Below are 21,224 nucleotides of genomic sequence, written 5' to 3'. Positions count from 1 at the left end.
GAAAGTAGAAGCTTTGGAAGCTGATCTGTTTGGGCAGAGTGTACAGATGAGAGAGCTGGACAGACTAAAAGAGTAAAGCGCTGCTGCATCGCTGTCTTTATGTAGAGATGAAATAACCACTGGCATCGCTATCATCAGGCGGTCGAGTGACATTGTGGGTAATGTATGCAACCATTAATGTGAAAATAGACTAACGTCAATGAAAGTAGTTTAAATCAAAACTAAACAGAAAATAAATCTTATAAGTATTGATATGGAAGTCACGTATGGTGGATTTTTCCTTTTGCTCTATTTCTTTCCACTCTTCTTGTTCCTCATCCCATGAGCCTGCTGTATTTTTTTATTGACTTGTTTAAGTCAGTGATTCAGTGTAAAATCATATGATTTGCTCAAGGTCACCTCTGTCCTTGTCTTTGCTGATGATGAGGTGGTAGGCATGGTGTTCTGTCTTGAATTGGTCTTAAAAATTAAATACAATCTCAGGGCACCATAAATTCAGCTCAAATTTAGACAACACTGATTTTATTCTGAATAACACATACTGAAAAAAAAAACCCTCTGTCCTTAATAAAATCATCAATGTCAAACGGGATGTTTAATGATTTTTTTTTTTTCCTGACGTTGAAAGATTCCATGTGGACATGTATCTGTGTATGAGATGTGACGAGAGCTAACAGTCTCCTATGCTCCTCTCTCCTCTATTCCCTCATTCCTTTCTGGGCTTTTTATCGATCCCTGTTCTCCACAGCTGATGAGAATGGATCTGTTATGTCCCACAGGGTCCTGGTGTGTCATCTGACTCACTGGCTTTTCTGTCACTTTGGGCTTTTTTAGTGATCCAGGGTGAAGAAAAGCAGGGTGGAGTGCCACAAATCGATAGAGGGGCCATTGTAGAGCCACAGTGGGGGTAGTTCCCAAAATAAGCTCTGTGATGACCTCTAACTGCTACACACTGGAGCTCTGGAGCTGACTTCACCACCAATCATATTGTATTTTTTATTTTTGCTTCTCAAAGTCAACTGGTGCAGCTTGTTATAAATCTGTAAGAAAAAAGAAACACTTTAGATTAAGATCAAAATTTGATCAGCCAAGGAAAGTTGCATCACAGGCCTTTTCCCCCCTGTTTTTATCACTATACAGTACAAGTCCAGTTATATTAAGAGCGATTTCAGTGTGGGTCAAAGGCAAGGCAGGTGCTTAAGATGCCTTCAAAAGACTTATTAATTCATGTTTTCACACAGTTAGTTTGGGATTATGAGCATCTCGCTCATCCAACTGGCAGCAAACCAAGAGGAAGAATTAGGTAATGTAAAATTCATGTATGCATGAACTTCTGCTGAACCTGAACCGTGTACTTTTGGGCTTTTCAGCTGCTCAAGGCTACACGTTAATGAAATATATGCAAGAGGGATGCATGGGGTGGATTTCATAAATATGCAGATTTTATGTAAGAACGTACCCTTTGCATATGAGCTATCCTTGTGAAAGAATGTATCTTTCAGTGTGGAGAGATAATTCAATAAGAAGAAATACAAATCTTTACACTGTGTATTATTAACGTCACATTTTAATACAGTATCAGACACTCTTTAGTGTGAATATGTTTCTCTTTAGTTCCTGATCATACTCATGGTCTTGTGTTTGTTTGCTCAGGTGAATTTGTGGACAGGCAAATGTGCCGCGATGCCATCCTGCCCATGCCTGCGCTATGTGAAGTGCCTTGCTCGAAGGATTGTGTGCTCAGCCCCTGGACGTCCTGGTCGCTCTGCTCACACACCTGCTCTGGAAAAAACACAGAGGGCAAGCAGACGAGATCTCGCTCCATATTGGCCTACAACGCAGGAGATGGTGGGTGTCACTTTGAGTCATTCTGCTATTTGTTTACTTTGTCGCTCTCTCTGTTACACTCTTATCTCGTGTTTGGGTGATTGGCACCACAGGCCACCAGAACAGCTTCAGAACTCCTTGGTAGAGATTTGACATGTCTCTCAAATAGTACAGGAGTGATGAATGCTGTTCTTCTAAAACATATTCCATCAACTGGTGTTTTGATGATGGAGGTGGAGAGCACTGTCTAAAACATCACTCCAAAATCTCCAGTAGATATTCAATTGGATTGAGGTCTGGTACATATGAATGGCCCTCATACCGTCATACCCATATGAGCCCTCAAAGTCTGTGGATGGGGCGGGGACATAATGCTAATGATAATAATAATGAGTCTTTATTGGTCACATATACATTACAGCGGTGTGATATTCTTTTCTTTGCCAGCATGCCAGGAATTTATGGTCAGAGCGCAGGGTCAGCCATGATTCAGCGCCCCTGGAGCAGTAAAATTAATGATTAATTAATAAAAATTTTATTTTAAGGGACTTGCTCAGGGGCCCAACAGTGGCAGCTTGGCAGCGCCAGGGCTTGAACCCCAGATTTTCCGATCAGTAACCCAGAGCCTTAACTGCTGAGCCACCATTGCCCCCTGGGCATTCCATCCTGGAAGAGGCCACGCCCATCGAGAGAGAAATAATCGCCTATTGATTTGCAGTGACTCTTCCCTTTAAGGGGACAAGTGGACACAAACCACGTCAAGAAAATGCCTCCTACAACTTACTGTAACAGATCATTTGGCACCCTTCTGTATATTACAGAGATTATGTTCTGGTCATATTGTATGGAGGATGGAGAATGCCAGAAAAAATAATATACACAATATATACATACACAAACAAACATACATATACATATACATATACACAAACAAACAAACAAACAAACAAAATGTTTATTTAATAACTTTCAGTTTATTTGAAATAATATGTATGTATTTATATATTTATTTGTGTAATGATTTATTGCTGGACATATTTATGGATTTACTGGAGGATATAATGCTTTAGCATGCAAATGAGGAATGGGTTTCATTTAGTTTAGATTCATTCTAATTGGACAGCAGTAGAATCTTCTCGTTTTGGTACAGTTCAAGCTCTTTTTCTATTAAATAAAAATAGAGAGAGAGAGAGAGAGAGAGAGTAGTTTTTCATTAAGAAAATATGGGGGATGCAAACCTTTGCACTGGATTATGATTGTTATTATTATTATTATTATTATTATTATTATCATCATCATCATCATCATTATTGTTCATAATAATAATAATAATAATAATAATAATAATAATAATTATTATTATTATTATTATTATTATTATTATTATTATTATTATTATTATTATTATCATTATCAGCATTGTTATATTTTTTTGTATCATCACCACCTTCTATTCTAGAAACTTTCTTGTGTTTTTCCCGCTGATGTATTGTAGATTTATAACCATACACATGTCTAAATAGACATGTTTAGATGTCTGAAAATCTAGCAGCACTACCATCCCCCACTTTGCTTGGTTAGCACTATATCATTCTAGCAGACATATAAAAACCCCAGCCAGCTGAGGTAATGAGTATCCTGGAGTGTTAAGCGATTCAAGCCTCATGTGGCCCAGACTGGGGCAACGAGTAATTCGTAATGCAGTGACGGTGAAGCGAGTGCCTCTGGGTGAAACCCTGTCCCTCTGAGCTGCCACTCACTGTCCAGGATTCCATTTCCATAAATATGCTATTGGAATGAGTAGTCTGGGAGCAAATCAACCTAGCTTCATTTCATATCACAGCTAATGGCTGTGCAAGTGTCTCCACTAGACTGTCACTGGCAGACCAGAACATGTTACAGACAGGAGGAGCATATATAACACAAGCATAAAGGGGAGTGTCTTTATGAATTATGGATTTAGCATGGATATATGGTTACAACTGGATCGTGATGTGTTTTCTAACAATTGTGTTGCGTGCTGTATTGTGTGCTTGATTAGTCCTCAAACGATTTGGCACACAGCATGTAAAATAGATGACAAGTGTCTGACAACCCAGTTGTGAACTGACTGCAGTGTGAAATTGTGAAGTTTAGCCATCTGGCTCTTTGTGGCAGGATGAAGAGCTGTGTGATATCATGAAGCTTATGACAATGTCCCTGTGCTCAATGGCGAAAGAGTAGAAAGCAGCACCTTTTTTTTTTTTTTCTTTTTAGTTTTTTTTTTTTTTTTGAAGCATATGGCTGAGTAATTATTCGGAGCTCTAAAGTACACACTTTTGTTATGACATAAAGGATTAGCATTCATCCAAAGAAGCAGGTGAGTAAATAATGGAGAGCAATGCTAATCCTTAAGCAAAAGTGTAATTCTTTAAAGCACTGAGCTGCTTCGAAGGTAATGACTCGTAGCTGTAAAGAAGAGCTTTTCTTTCATTCTGTGGTCATGATGCGTAGGATTCCTAACATGCCTTGGCAGGGGATTTTAACACACCACATCACAAGAGTGATGTGATAATGCTCGATAACCTCTTTATAAACAACTTACAGAAGGACATTATCCTGCACTGCAACGATAAGTCAATAATTCAGTATTTCCAGTAGCTTCTGAAGAACAAGTACCTCTTAAGGTGTAGTTCCATTCTTTTCCCCACTCCAGCATTGATTGTGTTGCGGTCAGTGCTTAGTGCAGGGCTAATGGCTGACCTATCAGTGGAGGTGCTTTGACTGGGAGACTAATGAGCACCAATAGCAGTCAGGGGTCACCCGTTGCCCATCTGGGTCCTTCTTGCAGTCCATTTACTCTGTGTCTTTCTTTGGAAAGCTTATATTCTCAATAGCCAACCCAATCTCACATAAAATCCATCAAAGGAAAAGAGAAAAGCACTAATCCTGGCAGTTGTCATAACCACTTCACATGTTCAGTGGGCTGAAGCTAAAAAAAAAATCTAAAAATAGGAAAAAAAAAGGGCTTTATGTTTCACATTTGAGTTATTACAGTAGCTCCACATGCTAGGATTTTCCACGCGAAAATTGGATAAAGAACAAAGTAACAGATGATTCTGGTATCTGTATGAAAATTAAATGCCACTTAACATAAGTTAATGCCTGGAGCAAAATTGCAGGGCTTTTTTTGCTGTTAAGGTTCAGTGAGATAATCAGCTTGTTGCTATTTCAACCAAGTCGGGTCTGAGCTCATTAAAAGTACCTTTCAATAACGTTCACGGTTAAATATAAGGTCTGGTGCCATCGTTGCAGTGAAATTTGAGTCATCAGTCACATCATCTCAAATGAAGAAGTGCACTTTGTATTCTGCTATGATAGCAGCACAGATATTATCATATTATTATTCCTAATCATTAGTGTAAATTGTGAATTTACATTTGAAATTGAACATCAGGTTGATCATGTTAATTAAAGTACCCATTAAAATCCCTATACTACCTAAATCATTTGTGGCTTTACACATAGGCTATGGCAGAGATCAAAAATGGCTGAAAACTGTTTGTCTAATCTTGAAAAAAATCTCATTTTATTATAAGTAACTGCTCAAGTATTCAAGTCACTTTCAAGTCATGCATCCTGTGCACACATCTTTGAATAAATGTATATGCTGACATGTGCATGACGATCCTAATAGCGTTAATTGCCATCGTCTCTTAACGACTACCATCTGCTATTGTTTTAATTAAGATCTGAAATGTGATATTCCTGTTATTTCTTTTGCGCTACTAGTAGATAAAAAGTATTAATAAAAATACAAAGCTTTTTAAATTGTAATGCACTTGCGCTCTTGATGTGTTTGTTAGGTGGGGTTCAGTGTCCTAACAGCAGCGCTCTGCAGGAATTGCGCAGCTGTAACGAGCACCCCTGCACCGTGTACCACTGGCAGACAGGTACCTGGGGCCAGTGCATAGAGGACACATCTGTTCCTGCTGCCAATGGCTCGCTCACCCGCAGTGGAGCTGGAACCACTGGCACTGAGGCTTCCTGCTCTGTGGGCATGCAGACCCGCAAGGTCATCTGTGTACGTGTCAACGTGGGCCAAGTGCCTCCCAAGAAGTAAGAGCAAATTCTGATTTGCTTCTTTTTCCTGTTCTTTTTGTACTTTTTGGATTTTTAGACAACTTTCACATACATTTAACAGAGACTGTTTGGATTCAGTGAAAACAAACAAAAAAAAGTGTTATTAATAACTTGTTTAATATAAAGTGTACTTTACTATTCTTTGAAATGGCTGCTGTGCAAATATTGCACATAAGTAGTAGGTAATTCTAATAGATTTTAATCACCAAAAATGTACTATAATAGGCAGGGCTGTAGTCATAAACGCCATTGGCCGAGAGTTAAGGCCTAGTATTTACAGGGGTCAAGGCAAAGTCAAGAATGAGTCCAAATGAAAGTGAGTCTAAGCCATTATTTCAACTAGTTGACTTCATTTGTATTGTGCATTGTCTCAGTGATTTAAGCTCTGTTTTCGAGAAGAAGTAATTAATTTACTAATCAAAGAAAAAACAACACAAACCCTAATTTTACAAACTCTCGGACGATACCATGACAATTTACACAGGAAAAGTTTGTCCATGTTTAGAGTCAGCAGGTCCCTGATCTGGTAGGGTTGCCAGATCTTTATTGTCTGTAGGTGTCTATATTTTTTTGTTATACAATGTAAGAAAAAAAGAGTCAATTAAAAATAAACAAATAAAAAGAAAGATAATAATAAATAAATGAAAATATGACAAACCTTTAAATAAGTGTCTAACAGTAATCAGATATATCTACTGTATGTATACTGAGGCTGCATGAATCCTACTCATTGTTATTATCTAATTATCTATCTATCTATCTATCTATCTATCTATCTCTTATATTCTACTATTATGTAATTTATCCCTGCATATGTTATTGAACATAACAATATGGCTTTCTCCCACATTACAACCTAGAAGTAGCCTCAGTGGCAGTGAGTGACTGGGGAAAAAAAGGGCAATTTAATATGACCACAGATATAAATGCTGGCTCAGCAGTTTATTTTAAACATACCCTGTATAATAGAATGTCAGAGGTAAATTTAAACATGTCTAGCAATATTCTCACTGGGCATTCATTTAATTTACTATTTCCCAGGAAGAACAACTGAGTGCATAGGAAAGAAATATGTTAGACAAGTTTTTACACAATACAAAGAAAAATAGAATGTGAAAAAAAAATTATGAAACCCGATAAATGAACAGACGCAAGATTAGGGTGCAGGTATTGTAACCTACATCTGAAATATATGGCAATAGTGTTTCCACCACGCAGTGGAAGTGTGAGATAGAGTATATGGGAGAGGAGTTTTTATATACCTTTTTATACCCATGAGCATACTTTGCCTATGTTATCATTGACCAAATGTAGACCAGTATTATAGTGTTTTACTAAAGGATAAGATAAGACAATATTTGGTAAGCAGTTTGGTAAGCAAACATTTTTGGCCACAACAATCACAAAAAACCTCTGGGAAATCCTGTAGGCCTACAGCCTGATTTGGCAGATGTGTCCTCCTGGAGGAATATTACATTTTAAACAGAACTCCTAGAGGTGAGATAAGAACGATCAATAAACAGTGAGCTAATTCACTTGTGAAAACTTCAGTCTCTCTCACATTGCTGATTGTATTGCTCTGACCAATCTAAATTTCTATCATATCCTAAAAACTTCATACAACCTTAATACATTCCTGAGTGGCGCTAGAGAAACATGTTATTGCCAGGAGATTGCAAGTTCGAGTCCAGACAATGCTAATGCCATACACAGCAACAAGCTAAGGGAGCAATGGTGCCAATGCCCTCTAGGTGGGAAGAGTGTTATACTTGCTCACCTGTCAATCACAGCAACACTAGCCAATCATGGGTGTCTGTAATGTTCTGTATGCTGAAGAGGGTAGACAGCGCTTTATTTTACACTGAACCTCTGATGCAGCATAAACAGCAGTTAAGTGTTCATGCATTCTGAACTCTGAAGTGTTCATCCTACAAATATGCCAAAGATGAAATTGATCACTGGGGGCAATTTCAGTGGAATTTGTGTACGCTCTTTACATCATCACATCTGAATGTACGTAACTTTGATGAACATGGACCACTAGGCTAGTCTACATATCTATCAGAAATTGTATGTAATGCTCCATTTTAAGCACCTTGGTCTGCTTGCCACCTTTGAGCTGTCTGCTGAAAGGAAAAAAAAAACCCAACAACCCCTATTTATTTATTCAGCTTAACAGCAGGATGATCGGCATCACCAGCTGTGAAACAGGGAACTGCCATGCGCACCTCATGCTGGCTATGGAAATGAGCTCCACTTTCGTTTTCATGTTATTCTTGTCCTGGGCTTTACCTGCTACACACCCACACACCTTTCTTTTGGACAGTACCTAACTCTAGGTATCCTTCAGAGCCCACAGTGGTGGTCTGCACTAAATCATCAAGGCTCCATGATCTATCTGGTGTATTTTGGTTCTTAAGTATTACTGTACCACTAATGTTTATCTGCTGTTATATATATATATATTTTTTTTTTCTCCAATGTGCTAGCTTGGGATTAACATAGCTACAAGATCATGGCAGCAGTGCCTATATGCTAACATCAAGCTCACTGGCTAGTGAAATGTATGTATGAGTAACAATATAGAACATTACCAATGAAATCTTTAAAACACAGGTCAGTCAGGCTTGTTGAAACTACTGTGCTCTTTGTGATCTGTTCCCAAACACAAATGCTTGGTGCTAACAGATAATTTCTAGTCATAGAGCAGGTGGTGATGTCACCAAATTAAAACATTTTCTAAAGTTCAATGCCAAGACATCCATCCATCCACCCATCCATCCATTTTCTGTACCGCTTATACTACACAGGGTCATGGGGAGCCTGGAGCATATCCCGAGGGACACTGGTCACAAGGCAGGGGACACTCTGTATGAGGTGGCCAAGACATTTAGATAAAAAAATACTGTATATTCAAATAAAGTACATACCAAACCAAATAAATGTTCCATAAATCTTGTCCATGCGTGAATACTATTGTAGGGGTATTGCAGTCACATGCGCTCAACAGGTACAGTACAGGCACCATTTTTGACCCCATGCCCAAGCCTTACACTTTCTGCTGTGATCAGTATAAAATAAGAGGGTACTTCTAGGTTATAAGGGGAAAAATGCTGTGCTGGATTAAGTGTTAATTTATAGATAGCGTTAACTATTAATTCTGACTTGCTGGATAGAAAAAAGGCAGTAGCACATTACTATCTTATAATATGCTCCATGATGAGTCAGTCAGTGATGTCGAAGCTCCTACAATGATTTTGAACTGTTTCCAGACAGAAGCTGCATGCCTCTGATGAATATTTGGTACTACCAGAGAATTTCTAATCATAGAGAAGCTCTGAGCAGTTCACATGATGTTATATTCATAGAAATATATACAAATACATAGCAATTCAAATAAATGTATCAGAAGTCCTGTCCATGCCTGAGTACTGTTGGTATTGAGTAGCATTGGTATGTGGATATTGCAGGTAAATGCATAAATAAATCCAATCACTTGCTACAGCTCTCAATAGTAGATACAGAGATTTTCTGTATCTCTGCCTAAGCTTCATTCTTCCTGTCTTTGTCGGCTATTTTGTAGCTAACAGGCAAAAAATAGAATGTGCTGGATCAAGTGCTATTTATCGATCGCTTAGCATGCATGTAAATTATATTGTTTCTCACTAACAATACTCTAGTTGGTTTTTGCAACATTCTGAATATAAGGGAGCAGACTAGAGATGCACTGATGTATCGGCCAATAAAGGCAATCAGCTGATATAGTTTAAAAACATCTGATGATCAGGGCCAATTATAACCTGTCAGTCAAAAGAGGGTGGGAAAACACATCAATTTTGTGCTTTGTGTAAAGATGATGTCTCTTGTGTGGAATGATGACAAAACTGCAGTTAGTAAGCTCTGCACTGCTTAAAATTTTACACCTGATGCTGCAGCATTGAAGAGGGAATTTCGGCATAGAGTCTAAAATTTTTTTTTGCCGTGGTGCTCGAGCTGCTCGCGCTGAATTAAAGGGCCAGTACACTGTTGAAAGATTTAAATGAAGATGAGTTGACAAAAAGTATATATTGCACAGAAAAATATATTTCTAGAGTAGTATATTCATATCCAGTTAATGTTATTATATAAAGTTTATATTATATATTACCAGTTTGATGTTCAGTGATACAGTACAAATGTTTTTGTTTGTGGTGAGTGAATGTGAGCCTAATAGGAGGTATTTTTAGAATTCAGTCAATTAATTCTGTTAATATGCGTTATATAAACTCATAATAATAAGTTAAGAAATCTTAATTTAATCCTCAGAATTTATAATGTGTTAATGTTAATTTAAGTAATTTGAGTTCCTGTGAATCAACTTGTTGAAATGGAGAGAATAAAGTTTTTATTCACATTTATTTAAATTAATTATTATTAATTTAAAAGAAGGTATAAAAGGCAGAACTATCGGTATTGGTTATCAGTATCGGCCGATATCACTCTGAATAATCGGTTATCGGTATCGGCTGAGAAATTTAGTATCGGTGCATCTCTAGAGCAGACACATTGCTTTCTCTTGATTTTGAACAGTTCCCAAAGAAAAAACTGCTGTCTTTGATAAATCTTTTGTGCTAACAGAGCATTTCTGTTTTTTCTGCATAGAGTATATGTGTATGTATCTGCATGTATATGTATATATCTTTGAGGTACTGCAGGTAAATAATTTGAACAAAAATGTCAATTTAAATCTCTGAGTAAATAAAACACAAACCCTGTACATCCTGTGTTGTCACTGGGTTCAGAATAGGAATTCAGCTGCCTGTTGGCATAACCATCATCAGCATCCTATATATGTGTTTCCTGGTGTCTAGGTGTCCTGAGAGTCTGCGTCCAGAGACGGTGAGACCATGTCTACTGCCATGCAAAAGAGACTGCATTGTTACTCCATACAGTGACTGGAGCCCTTGTCCATCAACCTGTCAAGGAGGTATGACCAAAATCAAAGGGGCTTACCTGTATATTAAAACCAGCCATAACATATACAATATTATACATGTCCAACTAATCTCGCATTACTATAGTGCATAATATTTTATTTCTTGTCGAGATTATATGACGGGACAGATGCTATGAAAAAAAAAAAAGGCTGTAGTGTTATGGGGGTGAGGGGTGAAATGGCGGTTTCTGTGAACGAACTGATAATTAGCTACTATCTGTGTGTTCACAAAACATGTACAGCAGCATGTTGTTCATACTGAGACAGACTGTCACGTCTATAAAAAGAGATTTCAGTCTATGCAAGGAATTAGAGTAAATGCTCTAATATGCAAAGTAGAAGCTGATTTCAGCTACTAAAGGACTCCAGATGTTTGTTTACACCCTTCATCTCATGTGCACTCGTCATTCCAAAGAGTGATTTGTACGAAATATTGACACTGCGCATTTCAAGATCGTTTCACTGTATTCATCTCTATGAACCTCTCAGGTCTTTTTTTCATGCAGATGAAATATTTGCCATTTTGTTATGAAGTGCTGATTATTTATTTTTTATGACTTTTGTCAGCCCCGATGGTAAAATGGAAGTGTAGCTCTTTGTCTAAATTTCTGTCGGAGTCTCTGCCTGAATCTAGATTTAACTTCCAAAAATGGGTGGTAGGGTTTATTGGATTTTTGTGATGATTTTCTGCATTGAGTAATTTCTCTAAGCCATGGCTGTAAACAAAAGTGGGTCATCATGTGCACAGCATATTGACAGTCAAATACTTAAAATGAGGAAATATTGGAAAACGTTAGAAAGGCAAAATATAAGAAAATGTGCATTTACCCATTCAAGAATGCATTAACCCATCTCAGGAAAGTGACCTAATCAGCCAATATCACAAAAGGAGGATAAAATGAGTCTTGATTATTATGCAAATTCCTGTGGAACATGTGACTTGTGGTTCCACATACTGTTAATCATAAGGGTGTAAGTGTTCATTCAAGATTGTTGTTGGATTAAATATATTTTTGGGTAAATATTTTTTCATATTACAGGTAAATATGTTATTTAAGTGCTATAGAGGTTTATTAATGATTTCAGTTATTTATCTGAAACATGTAAATGGGTTGTTGTGAAAGACACTTTACCAGTGTTTAAAATTTCTTCAATTTTTTTTTTACTTTACATACATATTTTTATAAGTGCAATATCAGTGTCGCACAGATGGCAGCCCAGTCGTGGAATCACCCAGAGATTTCAGTAGAAATCATCTAAGCCTTCACAAAGGCACAATAGTAGAGCTGTCAATTTAACAGTTTTGCTGTCTCTCCTTTTTTTTTTCTCCCCTAAAATAACTTGGTTTCATGTCAACCCAGTGCCAAACTGACAAATCTCTGGTTATACAGACAAAGACTAACAAAAAAAAAATCACATCCACTTCACACTTTTCAATGAAAATCAAACGCTAAAAATAAATGCCACATACCCGCCGGTCTAGTTAACCAGCTGTCTGTCTGAACATAACTAATGCACTCGTGAGGAAAAAGAAATCTTGAGGAAAAATGAAATGATGAAAATCAGATGCAGGATTTAGCATAATGCCAAAACTCTATGCATCGAGCAAATTTTGCATACTGTAGGACAAACATATAAAAAAAAATAAAATAAATAAATCCAAGTGATCTTATTCCTTGCAATAGTTTATTACATATAATATTGCATCTTCCTTATGCTTCAGCGAATTATGTAAGAAAGTACAACAATTATTTATAGATGTTTATGTCTCTCTGAATCTATCTTAATACTTATAAAAAAAATATTGACTTCCTGCAATAGTTAAAAACAGGCATGGCAAACTACTTCCCTTAAGGATTCGATTTCAACAGAACTTTGTCATGTCTTTGCTTAAACAATTCAATGAACCACTTTATTACCAGGTTTGAGGCGTTATGGGCCTCAAAACCCTGTTTTTTAAATTATTGTTACCTAGTGATTATAAATTTACCCCCTGTTGCTCTTCTTCTCAAGGTGGCACTACTAAGAGGAAGCAGTCCAGGAAACGAATAATCATTCAGCTGCCTGCAAATGGGGGTCAGGACTGCCCAGAAGTGCTTTACCAAGAAAAGGAGTGTGAGGCGCCTTCTGTGTGCCCTGGCTTCAGGTGAAAACCAAAATTTATGTCAGTCTAATGTGTTGTGTATATGCAGAAATAGTGACAAATGTCCAGGAGTACTTGAGTGATTGAAACGTGCTGATCTTAAGGTGGAAAACACATAAATGGCGGCGGTGTCAGTTGGTGCCATGGTCCGTTCGACAGGACAGTCCTGGAGCTCAGGAGACATGTGGACCTGGACTGCAAGCCAGAGGTAGAATAAACACAGTATCATCACACCAACTGTAGACTCCTCTACGGTCTGAAAACATATTTACATTTGGATCACACTGCATTAATTAAAAATCTTTAAATGGTCATGTGGAAGCAAACGTACTCAATCAATGCATTATGACTTAGATATTAAAAAAAAATATATATATATGGCTGTGGTATAAATATCATTTAATGTCTTCTTTGAAAATAGCTTTGAAGCTATAAGTGAATAAGCTAAAAAACATGATAATGAGTTTTATGGTCATTATGCTGCATGCTGTATACTTCATACTGTAATCTTTAATCCGTCCTCAAGGAGAAGTCTGCCCAAAGGTGAATAAATGCGTCTTTAAAAAACGAATTTTTCTTGAATGGAAAGGTGAAAAAAGATTTATGCATGCTTTAGCTTCTTGCTGAGTTCATCAATTTCATTTACTCCAGCTCTATCCCTTCAAATTTGTGAACTGTGGAATCGTGAGCCAAAAGAAAACAAAGCTTTGTAGGTTAATTTTTCTGAAGAAATGACAATGCCCCATCTAAAACCACACTAAGAACTGTTTGGCATTATGTTTGTGCTACATGGTTGAAAAGTATTTTAACAATGTGGCAGGCCTCATCAAAGTGAGTGTAGTTGTTTTGGACAGCAAGATTTAATCGAGACAGCAAGCTGGCTAAAAAGGTTCAGTAAAACCTAATCTGGATTCAGAGTCGAAACTCTAACCAGCTTGTGAGATGTGCTTGTGTATTTAGAATGTGCAAATGAGCTTTTGCCTCTGCAGGGAATTCTGGTGTTTCAAACATTGGAGAGTGAGGGAGAGTTAGTTAGCATCAAAGTGCTACCTTGGGCTGTTCTGCATGCAACATTAATCTCTGTGTAAGTGCCACAGGAACTAAAAGACGCTGCACTGCAAGAGGTTAAGAAATGTGGTCAAAAGCTCAGCCGTAGGCTTAAGACTTCACTATGAACTCTAAAGGAATCAAATACAAACCCATTCACCATATGGTAGATCAGTGAGACCACTGAGCACATCAAACCTGCATTTTCAAACTGGGGATTGCAAATGTGCTGTATTTGAGACAGGATTTTTTTGATTGTCTTGTAATTCAGAAAAGTATAAAAGTCAAATTCTAAGAACTGAATTAAATGTATACATATCTTTACATAGTATAAACACTGTAATGTATCTGAATATCCTTTCAACACATGCCTTGCTCCATTTCAAATTGTTTCCATGCCACATACACTCACCGTACACTTTAATAGGAACACCTGTACCTTGGCTTATTCATGTAATTATCCAAAGATCCAATCATGTAGCAGATGTGAGTGCAATGCACAAGATCATGCAGATACAGGTGAAGAACTTCAGTTAATATCCACATCAAACATCAAAAATGTGATCTCGGTGACTTTGATCATGGCATGGTTGTTGGTGCCAGATGGTGCCATGATGTCCTGGGATTTTCACAAACAAGAGTCCCAAGAGAATGGTGCAAAAAAACAAAACCCAAAACATCCAGTGTAAGGCAGTTCTGCAGGAAAAACACCTTGTTAAAACACCCAATGAGAATGGTCAAAGGAAAATGTCTAGACTGGTTCTGGTTACTCAAACAACCACTCTCTATATCTGTGGTGAGCATCTTGGAATGTACACCAGATCAAAACTTGAGGCAGATGGGCTACAACAGCAAAATAAAGGTGGATCAGGTTCCACTCCTGTCCACTCCAAGAACAGGAATCTGAGGTTGGGCAAAGCCTCACCAAAACTGGACTGTTAAAGATTGTAAAAAAAAAAAACCCAAACAAACAAACAAAAAAAACATTGCTTGGTCTTTTTTCCAATCATCAACTGTTTCAGTGAGTCTGTAGCCTCAGATTCCTGTTCTTGGCTGACAGGAGTGGAATCTGATGTGGTCCATCTACCCTCAAGATTTAAGCTGTTGTAATTTCTGAGATTTTTTTTGGGTAGTATTTTGTGTAAACTTTAGAGACTGTTGTGTGTGAAAATCCCAGATCTATATGTGTTCCTATTAAAGTGTGGCTGGTGAGTGTATGTTAACATCCATTATTAACTCACAATTTCAAACAAATGATGGATCACATTAAATTTAACATAATTTTATTCCTTTATCATAGCTGATCAAATAAAAACACTTCTTGCTAGTGGACTGTATTATTATCATATTGCACAAAAGACACACAGTAGCGGCAGCGGTAGCAGTGCACTGCAGGTCCACCCCACTAAACTTACATCAGCTTAGGAAGAGCTCTTTTACTTAATTAATTTAGTTATAAAAGTACTAAGAGATAAAGCGCTTGTGAAAGACTGTAAAGGAACTGAATAGTGCATAAGTGAGAACACTTCAGCAGTAATAAACGGAAAGCATCAAACTAGAGCGTGAAGTTTAAGAGGCTATTTGAACATTCTTCTCAGACTTCTATTACCAGCATAAAGAAAACGGGCAATATATACTCCAGATCAGATCATAAGGCAGACTTTCGGCAGCTCTTTCTGAATTAGGCCTCATTACCTGTAATAGAATCCTGGCAAACGCAGACGTGGCTGGAGAGGCAATCCAATAGAGGGCCTTTTACCCTCTCATACACGTGTGGATGTAGTCAATAAGCATTATACTATGCAGATGCTGATCCGTCTCTTGGTCAGGTTTTATTCCATATCTGTAAATGAGGCTGTGTCAATGTTTCCCAGTGTAAAAGGAATAATAAAGATGCATAATGTGGTGAATAGGCCATTTTGTTTCTCATTCTCTTTCAAGCTGTGTCCTGCAAGAAGCAGGACGGTGGACAGGTGGACATCTCGGCCTGTCTGAAGCTGGCGGGCCCCATGCCCCCTCTCACCCAGGCTTGCCAGCTCCCATGTCAAGATGACTGCCAGCTGACTGCATGGTCCAAGTTCTCATCCTGTGCAGCTGATTGTGTGGGGGTGAGAACTCGTAGGAGGACACTCGTAGGTGAGTACGGTAGATTTTGTAAGCTTTGTGGACAGATTACAAGATATTTTTTCTCCCATGGTCGAACTGGAGTTCCTTGGACAACTCTATATTTCACAAATACTTGTAAGACACAATCTGTATAATTACTAAGATTAAGGCTAGAGTTATGGGCGAGGATCGAGGTGGTACCTTATGACTGAAAATTCCAGCATAAACATTTACAAGATCTTACCAAATGAAGCACTTTAGCCCATATTTCTGATCATTCTCCAAAGTTAATTTATCAAATTGTTTCAAAATGTATATTTTAAGTGCTTATTTCATACCTGAAAAGAGGTGTCACTTTAATCTGTGTACTAGTTGCATCTGTCCTTCAGGTTTCCCTTGGACTGCACAAATTTGCAGCAGGATTACCTAGGATTAGGTTATGTGCCTTTGGTTTAGACTGTTGAAATCTGTTTATTCACAGTCAGCAGATCTAAAGGGATGTTTTGTGGTGTTGGAGGGTGCATTCTGCCATCAAAGGTCAATTTTCAGCACTTTTTTTGGGGGGAAGGTGAAAGTCAAACAGCTTAACTTGCCTACATAGCACCCTGTTTTCATTTCCATGTGAATTCACATCACATGAATGCTCTGTACCTTCAATCCACATGAACAATCTGCACGTTTAGGCTCTTTTGAAATCCTTTAGTGACGGAGCTGTAAAATGTTTTGTATGTGTGTTTGCTTTTTGTGCCCTAAGGTAAGAGTAAGAAGCGAGACCACTGCAAGAATACTCAGGTGTATCCTCTAAGCGAGACCCAATACTGCCCCTGTAATAAGTACAATGCCCAGCCTGTGGGCAACTGGTCCGACTGCATCTTGCCTGAGGGAGGCCGTGTGGAGGGTATCCTGGGCATGAAGGTTCAAGGTGATATTAAGGAGTGTGGCCAGGGCTATCGCTACCAGGCCATGGTGTGCTACGACCAGGATAATCGCCTTGTGGAGACGTCTCGGTGCAACAGTCATGGTGCGACACTAAAGCTATGTTCACTACACACAAACAAGCAGACACAGTGTCTTGTATATGTATATATGTTGTATATGTTTATCCCCCTTTAACCTTTTCACATTTTGTAGTATTACAACTTAGAACTGAAATGGAATTAATTAGGGTAATATTTCATAAGTTTACACAAAATCTCATAATATTGAAGTGGGCAAACTTTGAACATCCTGCAGAGCACCATTGAATGCATAAAAAATTGGAAAGAATATGGCACATCTGCAGTCCTGCCTAGAGGAGGCTATACACCAAAAAGTCAGTGACAGGATAAGGAGGGCATTAGTCAGAGAAGCAACCAAGAGGCCAAGGGTATCTAATCAATATGATGCTACCGTTACCATGCTTCACTGAAGGTGTAGTATTCTAAGGACACTGAGCAATGTTGGTTTTCCCTGTAGGGAAAGCTTCCACACATATGGGGGAAAATATTTCTCTTTTATGTTGTTATTTGAAATTGATAGTACAAAATGTATATTGCTTTCCCCCAATTTAATATCATAATTTATTTTGTGTATATTCATGACATATAATCCCAATTAAGTCCACGTGGCAACATTTGAAGGATAGTGTTCACGGGGTCACATGACACAAACTTTTCTTGACAACTGACCAGTGTCAACTGACAGAAAGGCTACTTTCTTCCATACAGATGTCAAGTTGACTTAAAACCTACTCTGTGCACTTCTGGTAGGAAAAAATGGTTTTAATGGTTGACACGTCTGCCAAAGTCAGTCCTCATGATGTTATAACGTAAGTCAGCTTGAAAAGTGCCAAAATTCAACCAAAATGTTATAATGTTTCACATTAAGGTTCCATTAAATGGTAGAACAGCAGATGCATGCTGAAATAATCCTTTATAAATATTCATGTAGGTTTACGATATTTCCGGTGCTATGAATAGCTTATGTAGGTTTCAAGTAGCACTATGAGCACTTTGCTTAAATAAAGTGTTAACATACATTAAATACTGGACGTTCCTCAAAATTCTGGGAGTTGTATTTTGTCCAGTTATTTTCATTAAACAAAGGAGATACAAGGCCATTGTATGTGTTCTCCATAATAAATTCCCTTCATTTGGCAGATCTCAACTTGAGACAGGAAAACACTCACCTCATTGTGCACACTTAGCATCCACTGATGGAAAATTCAATAGAAGCGAATCAATGTGGAATGTGAGAGCCCACTGCATCATTCACAGCCCAAATCTGTCAGGGCGCTTCCGACAGAACCAAATTAGCATTTTGCTATGGAACAGAAGAACAAAAATCTCCTGGAACTGGAGATCGTTATTTCCGGAATTATATCATGTGCTGCCTCAGATCAAAGCAGTAATGGAAAAATCTGATGTGTTTTGGGCGTATACAAGATCTCGGTGATGTGAAGGCTCCTTATTTTATGATTCACAGTCAGGTTTGATTTCTGTCTTCTCACCCAGGTCCAGATGTACTCACAGACCCAAAATCCTTAACTGAAGCCTTGCTGATGGAAATACTGTAGATCTCTTTCTCTATTACTGCATCATGTATCTACAGTATTACTCCAGTTTGAGCCCACACTCTTCACTTTGTGAATATTTTTTGTGTGATGGACTGATGTGCTGCCTGAGGCTGTTTGCAGGGGGTTGAGTTTGTCAGCCTTTTAAAACTATAAAAGAAAACCTTTAGGCAGGAAGCCCTCTGTGGTTACTGAATCATTTAGAGGAGGGGGAGTTAAAACATTTTAACCTTGGAAAGAATATTATATTGTGTTTATAGATCGGATTACACTTTTATTTATTTATACTTTATATCAATGCTGTTTGTATAAATCTGGAAGGCAAGGAAATGACAGTAGCTGTGATATGTAGGTGTATATTATTCATAAGAATTAAGATAATTGTTTGAGCAAGGCGTGCATGGAGATCTAACCATTCCTGCCTGTATTCTTAACCTTATCTGAAACTATCACCATGGTTACTAACATGCATAAGACATTTCCCATATCCACAGCACGAGCAACAGCAGGATCTGCTGTTATTTCTTAGACCAGATAAGACTGATGATGTTGAGGAGCAGAGAGAAAGATCAATCACGAGAGTTTTACTATGTGTTTCTCATGCTTAAATATTCCACTTATCCCTAGAAACAAGGAACCTTCCAGGCATGACAGTAGTTATGTTTACACGCAACGACTTCTGTATGAATTCATTCTGTTTGCAGATTCCTAATGAATTGTTTACATGTTTCCTAAACTGGGCAGCCTGTATAATATCTCGATCTATATATGCATGTTACATGTAATCCAGTCCAGCGTTATGTGCATGCATGGAACAGAATTTAGTGTGAATGTTACCATAACAATGGGAAACACTTGAGTTCAGACAGTGCATTCAGCTTTTTAATCATGTTGGCTGTGCTGGTAATGAGTTTTAAATGATTTCCGCCGCAGCAACACATATTTCCAAGTGTGATTTTAAAACAGATGGCGAGGAAATAAATTGTTTGTGACGGCATTTCATTTCAAGTTGCTCAACATTTTATGTTTGCCTGAAATTCAGGAGCAAACCTGCTCTGATTATTGAAAATGATATAAAATTAACATATTATAATTCATTTACTTGTCTTTAAATGTTACCAATATTAAAGGCTATTCTCTGGGGATAGAAATACAGGTTTTTATCAAAGTTGTCCTCCCTCCCCCATTTATTTGTTTGTTTGTTTGTTTGTTTGTTAATACCAAGATGTTCTGCATCCTTTTTTAATGGGTGGCAAATATTAAATGGTGATATTTTCCTTAAAAATTTAATGTGCAAACTTTTTTGTGTGTTTTGTGTGTAATATTGAATGAATATTACATACACTGAGCATCATTTACACTCAAATATATTCTGCATTACTTGATGGAATCAGCATTAATTCAGAAGCAGTACCTGCAGCTATTCTCATCATAAAGCAAAAACAGAAAAAAGTAAATTAGCCAGCAGTCCATTTGATTAACTGCTAACAGCTATTTCAGTTATATCTAATGAAACAAATCATCTGTTATTTTCTTGTTTGTTTTCATTTGAACACAGGATATATTGAAGAAGCGTGCATTATTCCATGTCCATCTGATTGTAAACTCAGTGAATGGTCAAACTGGTCACGCTGCAGCAAGTCGTGTGGAAGTGGGGTCAAAGTGCGCTCCAAATGGCTCAGAGAGAAGCCCTACAATGGTGGGAGACCATGCCCCAAACTCGACCATGTAAATCAGGTGAGCTGAGAACTTTGAAGTCTTTGGTGTCTGTTCAGCACCGGAGGTCCCTGGTCTATTTCAATGATTTATTGTTTCCTGCTAAAGCAATTAATATTTCATCAAGAACAAACAGAATACCTCTCTTTAATGCTGAGTAATAACTCCTTCCATTTTTCTCTCAATTTCTTCCTTCTCTGATCATGGGAATTACACCACAGGCTCAGGTGAGCAATGTACATTTATAGTCGTTTTTTAGGTTAGTCATGATTCACATTCTGTATGAGTGTTACAATGCTGTGGGGTTTTGTGATATCGCAACAGGTTTATGAGGTAGTACCATGCCAGAGTGATTGTGGTCAGTATGTTTGGGTAGCTGAACCTTGGAGTGTCTGGAAAGTCAGCAATGTTGACTTGAAAGAGAACTGTGGGGAGGGCGTGCAGACCAGGAAAGTTAGGTATGATGTAATAACTCTTTCATTTTACATCTTGAATCTATCCAAAACATAATTCTGTATAGGTTTTCCCATAGATATAAATCTGTCAAATATTTCTTTGTAGGTGTATGCAGAATACAATTGATGGGCCTTCAGATCCAGTGGAGGATTACCTGTGTGACCCAGAGGAGATGCCTCTTGGAGCCAGAACCAGCAAGCTGCCTTGCCCAGAAGACTGTGTCCTGTCCGATTGGAGCACCTGGAGTCGATGCCCACTGGTTAGGCAATTAATTATTACGT

General features: G+C 38.0%; 1 protein-coding gene across 1 annotated transcript in view; it reads left to right on the top strand.

The window, feature by feature from the left end:
• Positions 1-21,224, top strand: part of thsd7aa (thrombospondin, type I, domain containing 7Aa) — a 114,175-nt gene that overhangs the window by 69,664 nt on the left and 23,287 nt on the right. The window contains exons 7-17 of the mRNA XM_053637446.1: positions 1,654-1,848; positions 5,673-5,925; positions 10,800-10,915; positions 12,938-13,070; positions 13,172-13,275; positions 16,056-16,250; positions 16,975-17,241; positions 20,330-20,508; positions 20,709-20,714; positions 20,812-20,945; positions 21,049-21,202. Of these exons, the coding sequence (XP_053493421.1) occupies positions 1,654-1,848; positions 5,673-5,925; positions 10,800-10,915; positions 12,938-13,070; positions 13,172-13,275; positions 16,056-16,250; positions 16,975-17,241; positions 20,330-20,508; positions 20,709-20,714; positions 20,812-20,945; positions 21,049-21,202 (1,736 nt within the window). The remainder of the gene's footprint in view (positions 1-1,653; positions 1,849-5,672; positions 5,926-10,799; positions 10,916-12,937; positions 13,071-13,171; positions 13,276-16,055; positions 16,251-16,974; positions 17,242-20,329; positions 20,509-20,708; positions 20,715-20,811; positions 20,946-21,048; positions 21,203-21,224) is intronic.

The sequence above is a fragment of the Ictalurus furcatus genome, chromosome 12, assembly GCF_023375685.1.
Source record: "Ictalurus furcatus strain D&B chromosome 12, Billie_1.0, whole genome shotgun sequence".
Lineage (NCBI taxonomy): Eukaryota > Metazoa > Chordata > Actinopteri > Siluriformes > Ictaluridae > Ictalurus > Ictalurus furcatus.
Note: the sequence above shows the minus strand (reverse complement) of the source record. Positions and strands in the feature narration are given on the sequence as shown.